We start from the raw sequence: 23,761 nt of genomic DNA on the forward strand, positions 1-23,761 counted from the left end.
GGGGGGAGGGGGGAGGGGGGGGAGGCGGGGGCGGATACGGGCTAACGAGGGGGGAAGGGGGGAGGGGGGAGGGGGGGAGGCGGGGCGGATACGGGCTAACGAGGGGGGAAGGGGGGAGGGGGGAGGGGGGGAGGCGGGGCGGATACGGGCTAACGAGGGGCGAGGCGGGGCGGATGCGGGCTAACGAGGGGCGAGGCGGGGCGGATGCGGGCTAACGAGGGGCGAGGCGGGGCGGATGCGGGCTAACGAGGGGCGAGGCGGGGCGGATGCGGGCTAACGAGGGGCGAGGCGGGGCGGATGCGGGCTAACGAGGGGCGAGGCGGGGCGGATGCGGGCTAACGAGGGGCGAGGCGGGGCGCATGCGGGCTAACGAGGGGCGAGGCGGGGCGGATGCGGGCTAACGAGGGGCGAGGCGGGGCGGATGCGGGCTAACGAGGGGCGAGGCGGGGCGGATGCGGGCTAACGAGGGGCGAGGCGGGGCGGATGCGGGCTAACGAGGGGCGAGGCGGGGCGGATGCGGGCTAACGAGGGGCCAGGCGGGGCGGATACGGGCTAACGAGGGGCCAGGCGGGGCGGATACGGGCTAACGAGGGGCCAGGCGGGGCGGATACGGGCTAACGAGGGGCCAGGCGGGGCGGATACGGGCTAACGAGGGGCGAGGCGGGGCGGATACGGGCTAACGAGGGGCGAGGCGGGGCGGATACGGGCTAACGAGGGGCGAGGCGGGGCGGATACGGGCTAACGAGGGGCGAGGCGGGGCGGATACGGGCTAACGAGGGGCGAGGCGGGGCGGATACGGGCTAACGAGGGGCGAGGCGGGGCGGATACGGGCTAACGAGGGGCGAGGCGGGGCGGATACGGGCTAACGAGGGGCGAGGCGGGGCGGATACGGGCTAACGAGGGGCGAGGCGGGGCGGATACGGGCTAACGAGGGGCGAGGCGGGGCGGATACGGGCTAACGAGGGGCGAGGCGGGGCGGATACGGGCTAACGAGGGGCGAGGCGGGGCGGATACGGGCTAACGAGGGGCGAGGCGGGGCGGATACGGGCTAACGAGGGGCGGGGCGAGGCGGGGCGGATACGGGCTAACGAGGGGCGGGGCGAGGCGGGGCGGATACGGGCTAACGAGGGGCGGGGCGAGGCGGGGCGGATACGGGCTAACGAGGGGCGGGGCGAGGCGGGGCGGATACGGGCTAACGAGGGGCGGGGCGAGGCGGGGCGGATACGGGCTAACGAGGGGCGGGGCGAGGCGGGGCGGATACGGGCTAACGAGGGGCGGGGCGAGGCGGGGCGGATACGGGCTAACGAGGGGCGGGGCGAGGCGGGGCGGATACGGGCTAACGAGGGGCGGGGCGAGGCGGGGCGGATACGGGCTAACGAGGGGCGGGGCGAGGCGGGGCGGATACGGGCTAACGAGGGGCGGGGCGAGGCGGGGCGGATACGGGCTAACGAGGGGCGGGGCGAGGCGGGGCGGATACGGGCTAACGAGGGGCGGGGCGAGGCGGGGCGGATACGGGCTAACGAGGGGCGGGGCGAGGCGGGGCGGATACGGGCTAACGAGGGGCGGGGCGAGGCGGGGCGGATACGGGCTAACGAGGGGCGGGGCGAGGCGGGGCGGATACGGGCTAACGAGGGGCGGGGCGAGGCGGGGCGGATACGGGCTAACGAGGGGCGGGGCGAGGCGGGGCGGATACGGGCTAACGAGGGGCGGGGCGAGGCGGGGCGGATACGGGCTAACGAGGGGCGGGGCGAGGCGGGGCGGATACGGGCTAACGAGGGGCGGGGCGAGGCGGGGCGGATACGGGCTAACGAGGGGCGGGGCGAGGCGGGGCGGATACGGGCTAACGAGGGGCGGGGCGAGGCGGGGCGGATACGGGCTAACGAGGGGCGGGGCGAGGCGGGGCGGATACGGGCTAACGAGGGGCGGGGCGAGGCGGGGCGGATACGGGCTAACGAGGGGCGGGGCGAGGCGGGGCGGATACGGGCTAACGAGGGGCGGGGCGAGGCGGGGCGGATACGGGCTAACTAGGGGCGGGGCGAGGCGGGGCGGATACGGGCTAACTAGGGGCGGGGCGAGGCGGGGCGGATACGGGCTAACGAGGGGCGGGGCGAGGCGGGGCGGATACGGGCTAACGAGGGGCGGGGCGAGGCGGGGCGGATACGGGCTAACGAGGGGCGGGGCGAGGCGGGGCGGATACGGGCTAACGAGGGGCGGGGCGAGGCGGGGCGGATACGGGCTAACGAGGGGCGGGGCGAGGCGGGGCGGATACGGGCTAACGAGGGGCGGGGCGAGGCGGGGCGGATACGGGCTAACGAGGGGCGGGGCGAGGCGGGGCGGATACGGGCTGACGAGGGGCGGGGCGAGGCGGGGCGGATACGGGCTAACGAGGGGCGGGGCGAGGCGGGGCGGATACGGGCTAACGAGGGGCGGGGCGAGGCGGGGCGGATACGGGCTAACGAGGGGCGGGGCGAGGCGGGGCGGATACGGGCTAACGAGGGGCGGGGCGAGGCGGGGCGGATACGGGCTAACGAGGGGCGGGGCGAGGCGGGGCGGATACGGGCTAACGAGGGGCGGGGCGAGGCGGGGCGGATACGGGCTAACGAGGGGCGGGGCGAGGCGGGGCGGATACGGGCTAACGAGGGGCGGGGCGAGGCGGGGCGGATACGGGCTAACGAGGGGCGGGGCGAGGCGGGGCGGATACGGGCTAACGAGGGGCGGGGCGAGGCGGGGCGGATACGGGCTAACGAGGGGCGGGGCGAGGCGGGGCGGATACGGGCTAACGAGGGGCGGGGCGAGGCGGGGCGGATACGGGCTAACGAGGGGCGGGGCGAGGCGGGGCGGATACGGGCTAACGAGGGGCGGGGCGAGGCGGGGCGGATACGGGCTAACGAGGGGCGGGGCGAGGCGGGGCGGATACGGGCTAACGAGGGGCGGGGCGAGGCGGGGCGGATACGGGCTAACGAGGGGCGGGGCGAGGCGGGGCGGATACGGGCTAACGAGGGGCGGGGCGAGGCGGGGCGGATACGGGCTAACGAGGGGCGGGGCGAGGCGGGGCGGATACGGGCTAACGAGGGGCGGGGCGAGGCGGGGCGGATACGGGCTAACGAGGGGCGGGGCGAGGCGGGGCGGATACGGGCTAACGAGGGGCGGGGCGAGGCGGGGCGGATACGGGCTAACGAGGGGCGGGGCGAGGCGGGGCGGATACGGGCTAACGAGGGGCGGGGCGAGGCGGGGCGGATACGGGCTAACGAGGGGCGGGGCGAGGCGGGGCGGATACGGGCTAACGAGGGGCGGGGCGAGGCGGGGCGGATACGGGCTAACGAGGGGCGGGGCGAGGCGGGGCGGATACGGGCTAACGAGGGGCGGGGCGAGGCGGGGCGGATACGGGCTAACGAGGGGCGGGGCGAGGCGGGGCGGATACGGGCTAACGAGGGGCGGGGCGAGGCGGGGCGGATACGGGCTAACGAGGGGCGGGGCGAGGCGGGGCGGATACGGGCTAACGAGGGGCGGGGCGAGGCGGGGCGGATACGGGCTAACGAGGGGCGGGGCGAGGCGGGGCGGATACGGGCTAACGAGGGGCGGGGCGAGGCGGGGCGGATACGGGCTAACGAGGGGCGGGGCGAGGCGGGGCGGATACGGGCTAACGAGGGGCGAGGCGGGGCGGATACGGGCTAACGAGGGGCGAGGCGGGGCGGATACGGGCTAACGAGGGGCGAGGCGGGGCGGATACGGGCTAACGAGGGGCGAGGCGGGGCGGATACGGGCTAACGAGGGGCGAGGCGGGGCGGATACGGGCTAACGAGGGGCGAGGCGGGGCGGATACGGGCTAACGAGGGGCGAGGCGGGGCGGATACGGGCTAACGAGGGGCGAGGCGGGGCGGATACGGGCTAACGAGGGGCGAGGCGGGGCGGATACGGGCTAACGAGGGGCGAGGCGGGGCGGATACGGGCTAACGAGGGGCGAGGCGGGGCGGATACGGGCTAACGAGGGGCGAGGCGGGGCGGATACGGGCTAACGAGGGGCGAGGCGGGGCGGATACGGGCTAACGAGGGGCGAGGCGGGGCGGATACGGGCTAACGAGGGGCGAGGCGGGGCGGATACGGGCTAACGAGGGGCGAGGCGGGGCGGATACGGGCTAACGAGGGGCGAGGCGGGGCGGATACGGGCTAACGAGGGGCGAGGCGGGGCGGATACGGGCTAACGAGGGGCGAGGCGGGGCGGATACGGGCTAACGAGGGGCGAGGCGGGGCGGATACGGGCTAACGAGGGGCGAGGCGGGGCGGATACGGGCTAACGAGGGGCGAGGCGGGGCGGATACGGGCTAACGAGGGGCGAGGCGGGGCGGATACGGGCTAACGAGGGGCGAGGCGGGGCGGATACGGGCTAACGAGGGGCGAGGCGGGGCGGATACGGGCTAACGAGGGGCGAGGCGGGGCGGATACGGGCTAACGAGGGGCGAGGCGGGGCGGATACGGGCTAACGAGGGGCGAGGCGGGGCGGATACGGGCTAACGAGGGGCGAGGCGGGGCGGATACGGGCTAACGAGGGGCGAGGCGGGGCGGATACGGGCTAACGAGGGGCGAGGCGGGGCGGATACGGGCTAACGAGGGGCAAGGCGGGGCGGATACGGGCTAACGAGGGGCAAGGCGGGGGGGATACGGGCTAACGAGGGGGGAGGCGGGGGGGGATACGGGCTAACGAGGGGGGAGGCGGGGGGGGATACGGGCTAACGAGGGGGGAGGCGGGGGGGATACGGGCTAACGAGGGGGGAGGCGGGGGGGATACGGGCTAATGAGGGGAGATGGGGGAGTTTGTTGTTGAGTGGAGATACCTAAAGCCAAGTTGCTCAGGGTCCAGAGTGTCATTTGTAATGCACTGCATAGCAAGTCATTTTAGTATTAACCCCTCAATGATCTTAGTGAGCCCATTCAGCAGACTGATGAGTCGGCGAGTTTGTGGGAGGACATGGTCTTTCCCTTGCTTCCTGAACATCAGGACCTTGGCTGTCTTCCCAAAGGCAGTTAAATGTTCGTGTTTCAGTATGGCATTCGTGATGTGTGTAAGGTATTCTACTGCTTAATCCGTGAACTGTTGTAAGAGACATTTTTGAATGCCTTTGCGATCAGGGGACTTCCTAGCTGTGGTATGAAAGATGGCCCATCTTACTTCAGCTGTGCTAGCCTCTATAATGCCGTTGGGTGATGGTTCAGCCAAGATGCGTGTAACTGCCTGGACGTTCGCTAGTGAATGATTGGTCTGAGTGGTCCAGGTTTTGCATTAATGACGCTGGAAGTGAGAGAGCCATCAGTTCCGCTTTTTCTTGTGCAGAATACGCCGGTCCGTCGGGCCCTTGTAGCGTTGGTGAGTGCAGTTTCTCCCTGATGAAGTGACAGGTCGACTGCCACACGCCAGGTCACGTGGTGTCCACCGCTTGGAGTTTCTGGTTCCACTGTTGTGTTTAAATGTTTGAATTTTGTCCCACATTATTCCCTGGAGCGTGTTTATGTGCTGTTTGAAGTGCTGGCACCTGTTATGCTGCCAATGTCTCCTGAGGCGGTGCCTCATCGAGACAAGTCCCAGAATTTCCTGGGGCAGGGCAGCACAGCACTGTGTTGTTCTTGTTGTTGTTGTTGTTGTGTGCGGATTGGTATGGTGTCGGCTATTGTGTTTGGGATGGCGCAAGTGAGGGTTTCGACAACCTCACAATTTGAGCTGTCCTGTTAGTCATGTGGGATGCTACTGTCATGTGTTGCCTTGAGAAATATCCACTTCGCACACCCGTAGTCTACCATCCTGTGTTGGTCCATGTGCTGCAGTGTTTCTTCAGTGTACAGTACAACAGGTTGTTGATTTGCGGGCAGATCGTTTTCAACAGTAACTTTGAGTGTCGTCGTTATGCCCTCGATGAGAGACATGTCCTTCACGTCTGGCCTGCGATCCCTCCAGTAGGGAATGTGCATCGATTAGTCGGAACTGGTGTAATGTAATTTTGCCCCAGTGCGTGTTCATATAGTTGGAGTTTTGTGTATGCGAGTTCCAGTCAGGGTGTTTTGCCTTAAAATCTCGAGTGGCGATAATGTGCAGTGATATGTTGAGTATAGTGCTGATGTCCCATGTCTTTACGTGCTTAGGGATGTTGTATACTGACACTGTTGTTGTGTTTGCTCTGTTGATTACCATGACGGCAGTTGCCTCAAATTTTTCAAGTTAAGGTAGCACTATGTTTGTGTGTTCAGTGTCTTTGTGCATGATGATAGCTGTTCCACCGAAACCGGAGCTGTCCGGTTGGTCGGTATGATAAAGGCAGTAGCTGGTGAAATTTAAGTGGTTGTGTGGTTTAAGTTTAGTTTCACTCAGTAGTGCAATAAGGATACCCTTACACTCCATGAGTGGGGCAAGTATCGCCATTTTATTGTTGATTCATCTCCATCCCTGAACAGGCTCTATGATAGTGTCTAGCTGGTTGCGATGTGGACTAAGTGTGGCGTGTTATTAATGGAGGGGGTGTGAAGGGCGTAGTAACTGCTGTTTGTATGGCAGCCCAATACTGCCCAGGTTGAGCAGTCATGAGCTGTGTAACATTTGTGGTGACGACGGCCATGATCTTGGTAAAGATCTGTGCAATTGCATGGTGGGGTAATAGTGTTGCCAGTATTCCCCCTAGTGTAGTGTTGATGTTGTTCGTGTCAGCCTGTGTCGCGATTGTATTGGTAGCAGTCGCCGGTATGGGCGTTGGTGTTGTGTGGGCTGTTGCTTATGTTGTTGCTGTGTTGTGCAGTCTGTGGTGCATGTGTTTCAGCTGTGGTGAGAGGGAGAGTAATGTGGGTGCTGGGGTGGCTGGCTTAAAGACTGTGACCGCGTTTTGGTGTTCTGTTGTTGCTGAGTGGCTCTTTATAGTGTGCGTGTATTCCTACTCCCGTTCCCACGTGGTCGCCTACGCTTTCTCCGATTTGTGGTCTCTGGGGCTCCTTGTTGGGTGAATTTTCTGTGCTGGGTGCGTGATTTTGCAGGCCGTGGCTTCAGGGAGTGGTGGTCGTGTTTGGGAGAGCTGGTGTTGGTGTTGGTAGCGGTGCAGTTGTGTTTTGTGTTGGTTGAGGTGGTTGCGGTTGTGTCGAGTGCGTGTGATGGGTACAGAGGTTCCGCAGCCCGCTCCGCACCTCCATGGTGCGTGCCATGGCAAAGGAGACACCGTTCCTGGCTGCGTTAGGTGCGGGCCTTGGACGTGGTATGGCGTTGGGTGCCCTCCGTTTTCGTGTATTGCGCCTCTGCGCCTCTTTGTAAACGTCGCAGCTCCTGTAGTGGCCGCAGAGCATTGACCATAGTTGGCACAACGGCGTTCGTTCTGCTGTGCGAGTGTACGTGTGTTGGATGCGTGCCTGGCAGTGTATCCACGGTAATGGGGTGCCGGGCCACATCGAAGGGCCGCATGACCGAATCGCTGGGAATTGTTGCGTTGTTGGAGGTCGTGGGGTGGTTCGTATATTTGTACATTGAAGCCCATCCACAGAAGTCTCGTTATGTGCAGAAGGCCGCGGGAGGTGGCCGTATCGGCCAGTCGAGCGTGCGAGCGGAAGCTCGTAATCCGGGAAGCACTTTTGTACGAAGTTGAGCGCCGGTTGAACTGTTTCGTTTGGGGTACTGGGGTCCACTTCCTTGACCATGTTCTGCTGTCTTCGTTCCTCTAGTGTCCTGTACGTGTAGTATTCGACCCCCTTATCTTTGAGGACAGAGGTCTTTCTTTCTGTGTTGGTAGATACATACAACGAGGCCCTCTCCCACAGTACTTGGTGTGAAGCGAGCAAGGGGTGTGTTCATCAGCATATGTGGTGTTGACGACACTAAGGTCCCCATAGTTCTGTATTACGACTGTTGGAAAACCAGTGCTTTGTTGTGTGGTTGGTATTTGTGTGTTGTTGCTGACCGGTGGTATCAGCCCTCTTCGTATTTCAGGATATTTTATTTGGTGGAGAAGGGTGCGACAGTTTGCTTTTTCTGAACAGAAAAAACGTGAATAATGGGCCCTACGGAAGTTGGGGAGGTGCCCTGCGGCCTAGCGCGCACCGTTAGCGCAGTGGCGCGGCACTTAAAGGAGGTGAGGAGGAGGAGGAGGAAAGTAGCCTACAGTGCGCGGGGTGGTCCGACGTGAACGGACCCTGACACTAATTACCCGCAACAGAGAACGAGATAGCCTTGCTGGGGAAGTTGATAACCGAAGTTACGGGGTAATTGCGAGTCTAGGGCTCTTCACGACGAAAGGGAGCAACGCTCAACCCTCCGCCGAAACTCCTGACGCTACGGTCGCTTCGCAAGAAGGCTCACTGAAGAGCAGAGCTGTCAACAAGGCCTAAGCCCCGATTGCTACCGATGCACCGGCCATCACCGGCTGAGAGCTCCATGCGCTGCGACGGCCGCTCTAGCGCGCGTGACCAAGCAGCTCTTTTTAAAGGCTGTTGTATCTTGAAAACACGGTTTGTCGTAACCTGAGGCTGACAGTTTTGTTCAAATTTGATGGAGAAAAAGCACGACGAATCGACATTTTTCAGTTTCATCTACCCTACTCCCAATACATACGATTCAATTCTGTTGTAAGTAATAGGACTTTGGTACCTTAGCGCCTGATAGTCAACCCACAAGCACTTTGTAAAAAGCAGACTTTACAAAAGACGTCTCCTCCTCTTGTCTCCATATATTGTGTAGTTTCGCTCTTCAGGACACAGGACGCTACATTCACGGGACATGACGAAACCAACGCGTTACCCTTTAGCAGTTGAAAGACGTGTTACTGTACTAAGTCACATACTTAGTAAATCATTTATCATGCAGTTGAAGGTGCATTCTAGTGCACATTGATCTGACAATGAAACCGCTGCCTTGAATTCGTATGGCTGCCTGTAAGAATACATAGCTGTGCACTGAAAGAATTGAGCGATTTTCCGTAAGCGGCCGTCAGAAGGATCAGTCTTAAGTGTAGGTCTTTATCTGCCAAAATATCAATTTTTGGCTACGTAAATCCCTAAAAATGTTCAGATTACGTCTAGTTGTAATATGTATTATTATAGATTTCTTTTTCTTTTCCTTCCTATTTGTCAATGATGTCTTGTTTCTGAAGATCAGTATAAAGTCATTCTGTAAATTAACTGCAAACTAGGTATTTGGTATGTGGTGAGTAGTAACAGTATATTGAAATGAAAGTATTTATTACATATTTACTATGTTTCCATTTACATATGACTTTTTTTTTATACAAATAGCTGATCTCTGCATTAGTTATCGAAGTATTCATTCTGAACATGGGTAACGGTCTCCTACTGAAGTGGTAGGAGACTGGCTTTCGTGTCGCGTTTTTTTGCGTCGGAATCAACATTAGCAGGCGAACTTTCCGCTGTCCCTATTTAGATGCCAATGAAGGGGAGTCGCAGGCCAACACTGTTGACTCGCAGGTGCTGAGTGCAGCGAGCAGCGGTGGACGAAGAATCCATCGCAGCACTGAGTCGTCTCTGTAATTGTTGCCTACGATGGAAGACTTTTGAAACAACAAAAAGTGGTTGTTATCGCCTGATAATGTACTAGATGACCAGCAAAAGGTGATGGTTACGAAAAGCAACATGGTGGGCTGATTCTCAGCTTTTTAGAAACGTGACGATACCGCATTGTCGGCCGAGAACTGGTCAGGTATCTGTGCGCTGTTCGTGTAATGCTTCCCAATCGGGTACTTGCGACGGAAGGGCTCACGTAAAATGTTCCTGGCACAGTCTCCTACGACTCTCGAGAAAGTTTCATTGTCTTACGGTTGAACGTCTGGTTTTCTTCGCTCTGGAAGATGTATCCCATTCGAACAGCTGATACCTGAGGGACGCCACCGAACTCTGAGCACTGAGGACACTTTAATAAAGGCAGATGATTGTATTCCTTACGTGTCGGGAAGTCTGTATCCCAAAAACAGATCCCCTTATTTGTAAAGGGTAGGGAACCAGTTGCAGACATTGTCTGCAGTTTTCGCAAGGAAGCTGGCGTCAACGTTGGCAAGCCGTAGTGAGAGAATGACATGGAACTTGCAACGGTACGTGCCAGCCACCAACTACTACCTTTCGGCTCAGAAAATCTGCGAGTTTACACCCCATAGGAAGACTGGCAGGGGTGGTTGCACCCCAGCGTCTATTATTTGCTGGATACCATCGCATACTGAGTTGTCTAATGACGAAGACCACTTGTCGGGAAACTGAGAGGGCTGCGTGACGTAGTGGGGAAAATTAACAGAACTGCTGACCAGGGATAACCTTGCAGTCGCTCTGTTCGGGATGAGTATTAGTCAGACAGATCAACCAGTGAGTTGGAGGAGTTAGATCAATCAACTAGGCAGAGCATTTGGATGTCTTGCAGATTCAGATTCCGGAACTACTTCCGAGTATCACGTAGGAGGCCCTTTCAGGAGATTCGCATGTTTTCTATCTAGCGTTCTGACTCAGTGGACAATACGCTGTCATCCCTCGAAAAGGTACGTTTTTGACTGAGTCGTACCTGCTCATTTATTTTAATGTATATTATTATATTGCCATGTCCTCATATTCCATTCCCTGCCTGGCTCGTATCAAACATCCGACTGTTACCCCGTTAAATATCACATTGACACAAACTTTGCGACCTGCTCATTGGACTCAACACACGTACGCTTGGGACTATACCACCACGATGACGATTAGGTGGGACATATGGGACAACGTCTAGGTTGAGATGCCTGAAGAGCCATCTCAGTACTCGTGTTATGTTGCGTGACAGTTTGTTGACGGCCAGCTACCTTCAAGAGGTTCACTGCGCCATCGACATGTGTTACTTTCATCACACAAGCCACCGTCCATGCGTGCATGCACTGGTGTTTATACTCCTTCAGATTGAGTGCTGTGGTTCAACAATACGAAAATGAACGTCACGTGACAATTCTTTAGATTCCAATTTTTATGAAGATTCGACCAATCTAAATTGATGGATGGCGGTGTCTGCTGCAGTTACATTTCTGTTACAGTAATAGGTGCGGAAGCTATCTGCGCACGATCGATACGTGAGGCAACTCGTAATGCGCCCTTCCTTAAATGGCCCTCAAGATCGCATTTACTTGTGTCAAACACAGCAAATCCTTGAGACTAGCTAACCTTGAAGACACCATCCGGAAAAACGACATAGCAACGGAGTCCCCCTGTTTAGACTCACCCATAAAGACAGCTATGTAGTTTTGCAACTTATACCAAATGTCAGGATATATCGCATTAGGAGGAGGATTCCAGTCTCCCTCACTACACTAAGTGTAAGATCACCCTAGACCTCTGCAGTAACCAGGGCAACATACAGTTAAAACCCTGGATTTCGGGTTGTACTTGCCCTACGCTGATTGACCCCAGCATACTCTGCACGCGGATCCGTAACGGCATAGTGGCTCATGGACGGCAGGGGAAAAGGCATTCAACAGGTGGATGAGCAACTGTTCCACTGCCGTATGGAAGCCATTTCAGCGCCTGCTTGTTCCACTGTGGTGGTGATACGGCAATAGAGGAGGGGTCAACTGAGGGGCTAATTAGTACCAATCGGGCAAATTTCGACGTCCATACCAGCAATATCATCAGATCCATGAGACAGCAGGAAAAGAGCATGATACGATGGCTGCGGAGCAGACTGCTTTGGCCATTTGGCCTTCGTCTGGAGCTTTGACTTTGGGGATGTTGGCAAGGCTGATGAAATGAACACACTGTTCATTCTCTTGTGATGACTGCGGTTAGAGTTTCCTGTCTACGCTGATATTATGTTAAATAACATTAAATGTTTCAGTGTGAGTAACGAACGGTGCAGGCTGACAGGTGCCTTCATAGGGGCAGGTAGACGTGCCCTGCTCAGCAGTCATAGTCTGGGTGCTAACACTGAGCTTCTGGAAAGGCTGCATCAGTGCTGAGCAGTGAAAATCGACGACGCTTTGTGAACGAGTGGCCTTAAAATCCCTCCGAGTACGAGATACGTTGCGAGACTAATTTCCCGTATCTTCTTCAGCGAAGACAGGACAATCCCTGCACGAAACCAGATAGGCCTTGGAGCAATTAACACAACCAGGTGGCGTAGTGCACTGGAAACCCTGTTCCTGTGCCACGCTACCACACTGTCCACATGTAGCCTGACTGTTACAAACCACAGTGGTGTGACAAACGTTGGCACTTTAAGCAGGGCATTGGATTTGGGACCTATGGTCTTACCTTAAGGCAGAGAAATCCTGCTGAAATACAGTCCTGAAACTTTGGCAGATTCAATGGCAGACTAATGATGCTGACTTTTGAAGCTCCTATGAGAACTTCTCATAACTGGATTCATGGCGATGGTAACACTTGGCACAGAGCCCTGGGCATCCAGTTTTCTAGGGAGAAAGTATGGGATGGAATAGTGTTCACCTGCACCTTCAATGTGCGCGCTGTCAAACTCATGGATGAGAAGGGGTAGCCGACCTCTAAAGCACCAAGAGAACGATGTGCAGAGGATTCCTGTCCTCCAATAGGTATCGTAGCCTCTATCCAGATCAAGAAGTTTAGCTACCGTTTGCACTTTCCGAGGAATTCTTCATGATGTAAGTGGAGAGAGGAACAAGGTGGTCAATTGCGGAATGATGTTTCGGGAACCGCATTGGGCAGTTGTTAAAACGTTTCGTGACTCAAGCCTAAATGACAATTTACCATACACCCGAAAACTATTCCTGAGGCTGACTGCGCGATAGCTGGATGTTTGTCCTTTCCAGGTTTCGGAACAGGAATGACGATAGCTTTCCGCCATCTTCTGGGAAAGGTACTGTCGATTATGAAGGCGAAGGAGGTAGCACAGACTATGGTATGATAGATGCTCCAACATTTGGACGTGGATACCATCCAGTCCTGGAGCAGAAGAGCGAGAGGAATAGAATGCGTATTGGAGTTCCCACATAGAAAAAACGGTATTATAGCTTCCATGAGTTTTGAAGAAAAAAGCAAGAGGTCGCTCTTCTGCTACCTGATTCTTCGGGAGAAAGACTGTTGAGATCAAATGGTTCAAATGGCTCTGAGCACTATGGGACGTAACATCTGGGGTCATCAGTACCCTAGAACTCAGAACAACTTAAACCTACCTAACCTAAGGACATCACACACAATCATGCCCGAGGCAAGATTCGAACCTGCGACCGTAGTGGTCGCGCGTTTCAGACTGAAGGGCCTAGCACCGCTCGGCCACTTCGAGCGGCTCTGCTGAGATTTCTGGATCTTTTAACTAACCGCCGAAGTGCCCACCCAGTGAGTTGAAGATTGGGACTACGTCCACTAATGTACCCTGTACGACAGTTCTCAGAGGTCGGGAAGAACGGTACGTGCCAGGTATCTGCCGGATTAGACTCCAAACAATTGAGGGAGTGAAGGTATTAAAGGCCCTGGTAAATAAGTCCCAGCTTGCCTTCTTGTTACCGTGTATGATGCGACAGCATCGCGCACCTAACTGCTTAGAGCTGATACAGTTGGCCAACGTAGGACGATGACGGGAAACGCGAAGAGCACGTCTCCACTCGCGTATTGCGTCACGGCACACCTCGTTCCACCAAGGAGCTGGGGTGCGCCAGGGCGAAGGCGAGGTACGAAGTATTTAACGTTCCGCGGCTGTAAGAATAACTTTCGTAACAAGAGTGACCTAATCGTCGCTACTAGGAAACCGACGGTCATCAAATGTTGCTGGAGAAAGGAAGTGTCCAAACGGCTTTGGAAAACTGCTAGCGTCCTGTGGACATAGATGGCTGTAGTGGCTGTAAACAAAGGACACATGGAAAATAGTTTGTATCAGTAAGAGCTAGCCGAATAGTACCGACTGAAAGGTCCTAGTGATAGTACGTTGACTTGGAAGCAGACAAAAATTTAGGTTTCGCAGTGTTGAGGCAAACAAGATTCGCTTGGTGGAAGAGGTCCATCAATAGGAAGCCTCTCTGACAAAAACGCGGAAATCCCCAAGCGGGCCTTAAGACCTCCCAAACAGCAAATATGGGGGGATGGAAGCTGACCAAGATGGAGATCGGCTATGGCCATTGGTATGGACGGTGCAATGTTTATGGTACAAATGGAGAAGGTGAATCCAAAATGCAAAGGCGTACAGCTGTGAAAGGGGACTGGGTGGTAACGGATAGTATCATGGAGAAGAATCTGAAGTCCATGGTGTGCCAGAACACCAGCAACAGAGGGAAGATCAAACCAGACTGTTTGTAAATGAGGGAAGACAAGCGACAAGGGGATGTAGCTTTGTTTCCCGAAGACAAAAGATGACACACTTACGATTCTACTCCGTGGTGGACAGTTCATCCCGACTGGAGCAAATTCCGCTAATATTCTAGTGGATAATTGACATAGGGTGGAGCAAGGAAGGAAAAATCTCACCATGGTTTCTATTAACTCAGCGACCGCTGAGAGCCGGTGGAATGGCATTCAGCCACAGGTTGTTCAGAGGCAACGCCTGCAGCCAGTGATCGTCTGCTTGATCGGCCACCAGCAGTGAGTCTCGGGGACACTGAAGACGGCCGAGGGCGCCTACCACTGGGTGGCGCTGTAGAATGGTTCAAATGGTTCAAATGGTTCAAATGGCTCTGAGCACTATGGGACTTAACATCTGTGGTCATCAGTTCCCTAGAACTTAGAACTACTTAAACCTAACTAACCTAAGGAGATCACACACATCCATGCCCGAGGCAGGATTCGAACCTGCGACCGTAGCAGTCGCGCGGTTCCGGACTGCGCGCCTAGAACCGCTAGACCACCGCGGCCGGCGCGCTGTAGAAGAGACACGCTGTGGTGGAGGAGGAGGTGCGTAACTGTTTTCTGATGAGCCTTCTTAGAAGCAGGACGCTGAGATGGAGAAGTGTATGGTTGTGAGGTCTGGGTACGAAGGAAATCAACAGGAGTAGACTTTTTTGGAAGTCGGGGCGTACGATGTTGGGGGCTCGTGATTTAGCAGGAGCCAATGAAGGTTGAGCTTTATGGTGAGCGGGTGATAGTGGAGAGGTTGAACAGGCAATCTTTGGGCTGGCCGATATGACGACAGTGGCACTAGAGGTGTTACCGGAAGACTGCATGGTTACCTGCTTAGTAGGTCAAGGAGAGGTGAGGTGAGATGAGGTGAGAACAGTTCTCTATTTACCCGCTAGGAGCACTGTGGGATTTCTAATGGAGAGTAATTTAGTGAAGAAAAAGGTGTCTACTTTGGCTGCTGCTGCTGCTGCTGCTGCTGCTGCTGCTATGATTTCCTGGATAATTCTTTCGTCCTTAAAAACAGGGCAACTTCACGACGAAGCAGCGTTGTCGCCCATACAGTTAATGCAATGAGGGTATGGGGGCGGACAATCACCCTCAAGGACAACCCTGCCACAGGTATAGCATTTGGTGGTATTACGAAGGACGGGCTGGTATAATTAAAGCTTTGTCGCTGATAGCAAGAGGTAGGGTTGGTGATGTAAGGGCGAACTGAAATTATCTCATACTCTGCTTTACTGTTTGATGGAAGTTGAACGCTGTAAAATGTGAAGAAGAAAGTGTGGTCAGTAACAAATCCTTTTCAGCCCTTTTCATTACTTGATGTATGCCCGTTACTCCCTGATGAGACAAGTCATTTTCATTTATCTCATTTGATAATCTGTCTAGTAATCTTTTATATGCCACCCCACGTGGTGAGTTTAAAAGTACAGTGCGCTTCCACCCCTACAGGGACGTTGTGTAGCAGTGTAGTTAGAAGCAGTTTTTGTGCTTGAAGAGCACTGTCAGTTTCTAACAAGAAGGTGCCATTTCGTAACCGGGAACAAAACTTTACAGCACCTGCGATTGCGTCGACACCTTTCTGATTAATGAAAGAGTTTACTGAGGAGAAGTCTTGACCGTCAGATCGAGGAACAACCAGGAACTTTGGCACTGATGGAAGAATCCTCGTGGGTGAGACATCTAGCTTTCTCTTGTGAGCTGAAGTTGAAGTAGAAGAATTTTTAAAATAGAGGTGGAGCCCCTCCACGCCCACACCGATATGATGGCCAACTCAAAAGGTCTAATGCTATCTCTGCATAAGGGTTACTTTTCACTAAAGTGAGGTGTCGCAGGATGTGGGTACTGCGATGTTTGCGTACGTCTGGTCAAGGTTAACCATTAATACGCGCTCATCTGGAGATAGAGTGGGTCGAAGTGGAACAAAGGGTAGCGGTCTAAAGGGCAGAGGAAAAAAAACGTGCCAAGGGGATAGACAGGTCGTTTGGTAAGAGCAGTAGCGGATGTCTTCCTGTCTGCAATAGGTCGTGCAAGGGTAGGCTTTGTTAGTAGTGGGTATCATGCATGTCGATGCCTTTGACGTTGTGTCGTGGTGTTGCTCGACGGCTGCCGCTGGGTGCCGATTTTGAGCTCTCGTTCAGCGTCAGCATCCTGCAACAGTTAGGTTTATTACCGTTTTTGTGTCCGATAGGTTATATATCGGATGCTCAGTGATGGGTGATGTTGGCGAATTGTTTGTGCATCAGTGGGCGATCTCGTCGGTGTCCCTGCTGTGGCCTGTTGGTTGGCTCTAATAGCAGCTGGTAATTACCTGCCAGTGTTGCTGATATGCAGGGGCTTGCCGATGTTTGTCACTTCTTAGTGTATGTTAGTTTACCATAGGTGGCTATGCCCTAACTAGTGCTGTCTTTGGCCGCTTGTGCTTCCACCTATGGTTGTGATCGCAGTTTCCCAGAGTGAGGATGAAAGGCTTGTTCGAGTGTCTCTAGTTCCTTTACAGTCGTGTGGTGTGTTTTTTGAGTACTTCCTAGAGGGTTTCAAGGCGGTATTCTTGGTGAAGATCCACGGTGCATGTGTAGCGTGGAGCGTTGCTAATGATTCGTAGCAATTTGTTCTGCATGATCTGCAGGCGGCGCAATCGTGTAGGAGCTGCATAACCCCAGATGTGTTTATGTTAGCGCTGTAGTTTCGGTCTGCGTGTAAACAGAACTGCTTCGCACTTTTCGACGTTTACTTTAATACGCCATCGCTCCAACCAAAGCTCGCTTGTTCTGAGTACATTCTGTATTCGTGAATGAACGTTCGACGGTTTCCGATCTTCCGCATGGATGGCGGTGTCATCCGAGTAGACGGCTAACGTCGTGTTTTGTGTTGCTGGGAAGTCGTTAATGTACATATTGAACAAGATGGGCCCTAGGATGCTTCCTTGGGGTACTCCAGCATGGATACGATGTTGTGTTGATTGTTTATCCTGCATGTTAGTGTTGAATCACCTGTTCGTTTATGAGACGTACGAGTCCATCCAGGAAACCATCTTCGCTTAGTTTGGGTATGAGGCGGTTGTGCCAGAGACGGTCGAAAGCTTTTCGATGTCCAGGAACACGGCACCTGTGACTTTGTTCATGTTGTAGCCGTGTGTTACATGTTCGACCACGCAGAGGAGTTTGTGTGTTGTCGAGTGGTGATTCCTAAAGCCGAATTGCTCCGGTCTTAGGGTGTCATTGGCGATGCAGTCTCTAGCGATACGTTTTAATATTACCTTCTCAACGATCTTGCTGAGCGAACACAGCAGACTGATGGGTCGGTAATTTTGTTGGAGGGAGTTGTCTTTTCCTGGCTTCCTGAACATCAGGACCTTGGCTGCCTTACAGAAGTCAGGGAAGTATTGGTGTTTAAGGATGGCATTCCTTAAGTGTGTAAGGTATTCCACGGCTTTATCCGTGAATTCCAGGCCCAGGGGCTTTCCTTGCGTCGCTGTGCTTGATAGCCCATGTGATTTCGTTTGTGCACTGGAGTCTGCTGACATCGGCACCCAGCGGCAGCCGCCGAGCAACACTACCGCACAACGTCAAAGGGATCAACATGCATGGTGCCCACTACTAACAAAGCCTACCCTTGCACGACCTATTGCAGACAGGAAGACATCCGCTACTGCTCTTACCAAACGACCTGTCTATCCCCTTGGCTCTTGCCTTGGCACGTTTCTTTTCCTCTGCCCTTTAGACCGCTACCCTTCGTTCGACTTCGACCCAATCTATTCCACGGCTTTATCTGTGAATTCCAGGCCCAGGGGCTTTCCTAGCGTCGGTGCGCTTGATAGCCTATGTGATTTAGTTTGTGCTAGTGCATCTAATTTCGTTGCACGAGCGCTGGGCTGCAAGTGAATGCTGGATTTGAGGGAGCCAGATTCGGCATGAAAGACGCTGTAAGTGTTGTGGCCATAAGCTCTTCCTTCTCCAACGCAGAGTAAGCTGGGCCGTGTGGTCCTTGTAGAGTGGGAATGTAATGTTACTGCCTGGCTAGCTTCTACATGCCAGGACTTGTATCTAGCCCACCGAGTTTCTGTACCCATTGTTCGTTTTTGAATGTTTGTATTTTATCCCGTATTATGCCCTGGAGTCTGCTGACGTGCTATTTATAGGAACGGGAGCCTGGTAGGCTGCCAGTATATCCCGAGGCGGTTCCTCATTGAGGTAAGGCCCAGGATCTCCTAGGGCAGGGCCATCGAGTGTTGTTTTGGTGTTGTATATGGAATGGCGTCCTTCATTGCGTCTTGGACGGCAGTTGCAAGATCCTCCACAGCCTCGTCGATTTGCTGCGTGCTGCTAATTTCGTATCAGGAATACGACTATCAAGCGTTTCCTTGAACAGTGTCCAATTCGCGCGCTTGTGGTTTAGTGTCCTGCAGTGTTTCTTCCATGTGCAGTGTTGCAGGCATGTGGTCTGAGTCCAGATCGTTTCCAACCCTAAGGTTGAGTGTGCATGTGATGTCCTTTATGAGGGCTATGTGTAACACGTCTGGCCTGTGTAGGCACGAACATGGGAACGTCCGGTCCAACTACAATGTAGTTTCGGCCTGGTGTGTATTCCTACAGTTTCTTGCTGTTGGGGATTCGTATTCGTGAGTTACAATCGAGGGATTTTCCGTTTAGGTCTGCAGCGGCGATTACCCGTGGTGTTGTGTTGAGTACTGTGCTGATATCACGTGTTAGTATGTTTTTAGGAGGGTTGTACAGCGATACCAGAGCGGTGTTGGCTCCGTTGAACTTGACCCTGACTGACGTGGCCTCTAGTCTCTCAAGCGCAGGGAGCTCGATGTTCGTGTGTTCTATGCCTCTGTGTATGATGATAGCTGTACCGCCTCCCCTACTGTCATACGCTCGGTCGGTACGATAAACGCAATACCCTGGGATGTTTAGTTGTTTGCGAGGTGTAGGCAGTGTTTCGTTCACAAGATCGATTCGGATACCCTTTCGCTCCTTGAAAGCGGCTATTTCGGCTTTTTTGTTTGCCATCCCGTTGGCATTCCAAAACAGGGTCTGTGAGTTCGTGTTAGCGTCTGCGTATCGAGGCTGGTGTAGTCTATCATCCATGTAGTGGAGTAAAAAGTGGCTTGTCAGTGGCTTAGAAGCTAGTCCAGTTGAGCGTGCTCGACATGAACTGCGTGAAGAGTTGTGTGACACACCCCATACTCTTCCCGACTACTTTGGTGGTCATGAGTCCGGGGAATAATGTCTCCATTATTCTCTGGGATGTAGACGTAATGCTGCGGGTATCGGCCTATGTGTTGTCGGACGCGTTAGCGGCGCTGGTGCCTGTGTTTGGCGTGGGCTGGCTTGTGTGTCAGCTGTTCGTGTGACGGTTGTGGGCACCTGTGTATTCACTGTGTTGAGAGAGAGAGAGAGAGAGAGAGAGAGAGAGAGAGAGAGAGAGAGAGAGAGAGAGAGAGAGAGAGAGAGAGAGAGTGTGTGTGTGTGTGTGGGGCTTGTCGAGTTGGTGTCCGGATTGTGTTCGTGAGGACTGGTGTCCTGTTGCCTGTGTACTTTTTTGGGTGTGGTCGTATTCCTCCTCTTTCGATTGTTTCTCCTTCTACTCCTCTTCTGACGCTGTGGTCGTCCCTGTATTGGTATGTGGTGCGTCTTCTGCAGTGTGGTGGGCTGCAGTCCGGGGAGGTAGTGTGGTGGTGTTACTGGTGTACCCGATACAGGTGTGGTGTTAGGTGTTGTGTTGTGTGTCTGTTACTGGGGGTGTTTGTTGTGCGTGTCCCGAGCTATGGGGCTCCTCTGACCGCCCCGCGCTGCTGGGGCTGCCAGCGACCACGCCAGCGAAGGATACTCCACTTCTTACCGGGCGCGGGGGCGGTTTTGGAACTGTGATGGCGGTAGGTTTAGCGTGTTTAGCTATTTAGCTATTTTGCGCCTCAGAGCTTCTTTGTATGCAATGCCCCCCTGTAGTTTTCCGCATGGGCAGCACCACAATTGGCGCATTTGCGAGGTGCTGTGTCGGGGAGTTTGCACTGTTGAGTTGTGCGACCGCCAGCGCAAATGCGGCAACGGCGAGCGAGACCGCATCGGATTCCCGCCTGCGCAAAGCGCTCGCAGTTGTAGCATTGTTGGGGGGTGCGCGGCGTATTGTGTATGTCTACACTGACGACCATATGAAGAAACAACTTTAGCTTCAACAGGTCACGGGACTTGTCCGTGTCGGCCAATTGCCGGCCGCGGTGGTCTCGCGGTTTCTAGGCGCGCAGTCCGGAACCGTGCGACTGCTACGGTCGCAGGTTCGAATCCTGCCTCGGGCATGGATGTGTGTGAGTGTGTGATGTCCTTAGGCTAGTTAGGTTTAAGTAGTTCTAAGTTCTAGGGGACTGATGACCACAGCTGTTTAGTCCCATGGTGCTCAGAGCCATTTGAACCATTTGTCGGCCAATTCCGCGATGTAGTTGTGCGATGGTCTCGCTGTGCCGAACTCTGTCATTCGGTTTACCCCAATGCACTCCCATCCGAGAGCGGCGAGTTCTTCGTGTACTGTCTCGACTGCGGTTCGTGAAGCTATCCCGTTGATCACGTACTGCTGTGTCTCTTCAAGGACTGTTCTGTACGTGAAATGTTCTACACTCCTTTCTTTCTTTCTTTAAGAAATTGCAGCAGATTCGTGTAGTGTGTTTTGTTTGCCACATACAGTGCGGCATGGTCCCCAGTGATTTTTGAGTAGAATGTTGTGGGGTTGTGTTTTTTAATAAATTCTTTGTTCAGGAAGCTAAGGTCTCTGTAGTTGTGTATGATGGCTATTGGGAAGCCAGTCGCGGATTTGTTTGGGTTCTGCGTAACTGCTTGTAAGTTCGAGAGTTCTGCAGTCGCAGGGTTGTTCGTGTTCGCCCCTGTGTTGGCGTTGTTAATTTGCGGTTTTGTTGGAGTTGTCAGCAGTTAGTGGGCTCACTTCTTTGTGTGTGTGGTGGCTGTTTGCGTCGCGGACCGACCTGCTGCCATGGTTCGTCTTCTGTGTTGGTTTTGTCCTCCGTCGGCTCTGACTCCGATTCCACCGAAGCCTGGGCCGCCAGAGGTGAAAGAGGGGGGCACATCTTTCGAGTTTTCAGCAGGCGCTTTTGTGTGTGTGTGTGTGTGTGTGTGTGTGTGTGTGTGTGTGTGTGTGTGTGTGTGTGTGTGTGTGTGTGTGTGTGTGTGGGGGAGGGGGAGATGGGGGTGAATAATGCTGTTTGTGGGCGTTCACTTCCCATCAACAGTGTGATCAGCTGTTGCTGTTCTGCAATCTGCTTGTCCTTCGAAGCGACTGCCTCTTGGAAGGTGGACAGTGGGACGGAAATGCTGGCGGGAGCAGCCGTCATTCCCGCCTCTTTAGCTGCAGCCTTGCTTGGTGGGGAAGCGCAGGAAAGATCAGGCATCTTTGTTGCTTAGAGGAATTTTATTCGGATAGAGGGGGGTGTACGACAATTTTGCTCTTTTTTTCGATACGACAATTATTGCTTTTTTAGGCGGAAGTGCAGTGTATTGCGTCCCTACGGAAGAGGGGAGTCCCTACGGCCTATCTGCGAGATGTGCAGTGCGCGGCGTAAGAGAGCGCAGATGGAAGAGAGCAGCCTACAGTGCGCGGGGTTATCCGATGTGAACGGGCCCCTTACCCTGAGGTAACCCTACCAAAGAACGAGAGAGTCCCACTGGGGAGGTTTGCGACCGAAGTTGCGAGAAGTTGAGCCGATGCTGAAAATAGTTCAAATGGCTCTGAGCACTATGGGACTTGACTTCTGAGGTCATCAGTCCCCTAGAACGTAGAACTAATTAAACCTAACAAACCTAAGAACATCACACACATCCATGCCCGAGGCAGGATTCGAACCTGCGACCGAAGCGGTCGCGTGGTGCCAGACTGTAGCTCCTAGAACCGCTCGCCCACTCCGGCCGGCTGAGCCGAAGCTCTTGCCGCTTAGCGCCCGGATGCTTTAAGCGGCTTGCACTGGTTCGTGGCGCTCAGAAGAGCGTCACAGGCAGCTACGCCAGGTGCCGAGAGCAGTGTTCCGTTCAGGTCGGCTGCTCTACTGCCATTGCAAAAGTATCCATGATTACCGGCGTCTCTGATGGCGCGCGCCTTCTTAGTGGGGGCCATCTGATGGCACTCCTGCCTTAGGTGATTGTTCGCACCTCAGATCACAGCTTCCAAGAAACGGACAGAAGGAGCAATCGGCACATTCCCAAGGTATCAGGTCGGACGTATGTGTTCTACTTGTCTACCTACTTTCCCTGGAGGCACCACCTTACCGTAGCACTGTCCGTGCGGGTGAGAGTTTGCGTGTTCCTGTGATGCTGAGAGCTATACCGGTGGTAGCGTACCTACTGGCAGGTTCAACCGAGCCGGTCAGGTCTCAGCAGAGGAGCCAGACGAAGTGTGCCTCGCAACGACCTACCGTCCTTTCCTCCCTTTCCCTTCCAGTCCCTTCCCTTTCCTTCTTCCCTCCTATCGGTCTCTTCATCGGTGTAGGAGGCGGGTAATATCGATAGGTAAACACTCACGGCTTCTGTACCGACGAACCAAGGCACCTGTGATGTGCCTTAAGGGCGTATGTCAGGATACTTCCAGTGGCATATGGCCATTCACTGCATCCCCTGCCTCTTGCCAGTCGTATCGGCCCTACGATGCACTGCCAACCAGAGGCAGAGGACGAGAGAGTGGATCTGCATCTGCGCAACTGCTTGTCCACTTTAAATACCTTCACGCGCAGATGACTCCGGCAAAGTTTCAATGGACTATCAGCTTTGAGAGTCCTGCGGCGATGGAGTACTGATGGTGAGGCAAGGGTTTGGTGTACCTGAACCTTAGTTGGTGCTCTGCACGTTCGGCGGTCAGACGGTGATGGTCGTTCTGGTACTCGTGAGAGACGGGAGGACTGGTTCGGCACCTCGTCAGACGACGAAGCAGCCCTATTTAGGATCGCTCTGCTTTCCCTAATCCAGGTAGGGGCCTAGAAAAGGTGGCCTAAACATAGCCCGTCTCAACCCAGCACAAGTGGCAAACTGCGGTCACTTGTTCACTAACATATGCGGTCAAAAAAATAATAAAATAAACAGTTACCTTAAATATCTAATGATTGGAGTCTGGAACGTCCGTACTTTACAGGATAACGACCATAATCAGTGCCCAGAGAGAAAGACAGGACTTATCGCAAGGGAATTGGCTAGATATAACATGGACATTACCGCCATAAGGGACACACATCTTAGTGACATTGGACAGTTATGTGAACCGCTCGGAGGTTATACCTACTACTGGAGTGGAAAATCATCCACTGAAAGGGCGGAAAGTGGGGTAGGCTTTGCCATACGCAATAAATTGGCATGTTCACTAACAGAACTCCCAAAAGTTATCAGTGACAGAATAATAACACTCAGACTTCACCTGGCATCCAAGAAATATCTTCACTTGATCAATGTATACGCACCTACATTGCCATCTCCGGATGGAGAGA

At 54.8% G+C, this 23,761-nt stretch overlaps 1 protein-coding gene across 1 annotated transcript; it reads right to left on the reverse strand.

Annotated features, from left to right (window-relative positions):
* Positions 1-1,017: 1,017 nt before the first annotated feature.
* On the reverse strand, positions 1,018-23,511 carry LOC124776095 (basic proline-rich protein-like). Its single transcript, XM_047250937.1, has 2 exons — positions 23,493-23,511; positions 1,018-3,671 (listed from the first exon to the last, which is right to left on the reverse strand). Exons 1-2 carry the CDS (start codon positions 23,509-23,511, stop codon positions 1,018-1,020), a joined length of 2,673 nt encoding a protein of 890 aa, XP_047106893.1.
* Positions 23,512-23,761: the final 250 nt, after the last annotated feature.

This window comes from Schistocerca piceifrons, chromosome 2 (assembly GCF_021461385.2).
Source record: "Schistocerca piceifrons isolate TAMUIC-IGC-003096 chromosome 2, iqSchPice1.1, whole genome shotgun sequence".
In the NCBI taxonomy this organism is placed as follows: Eukaryota; Metazoa; Arthropoda; class Insecta; order Orthoptera; family Acrididae; genus Schistocerca; species Schistocerca piceifrons.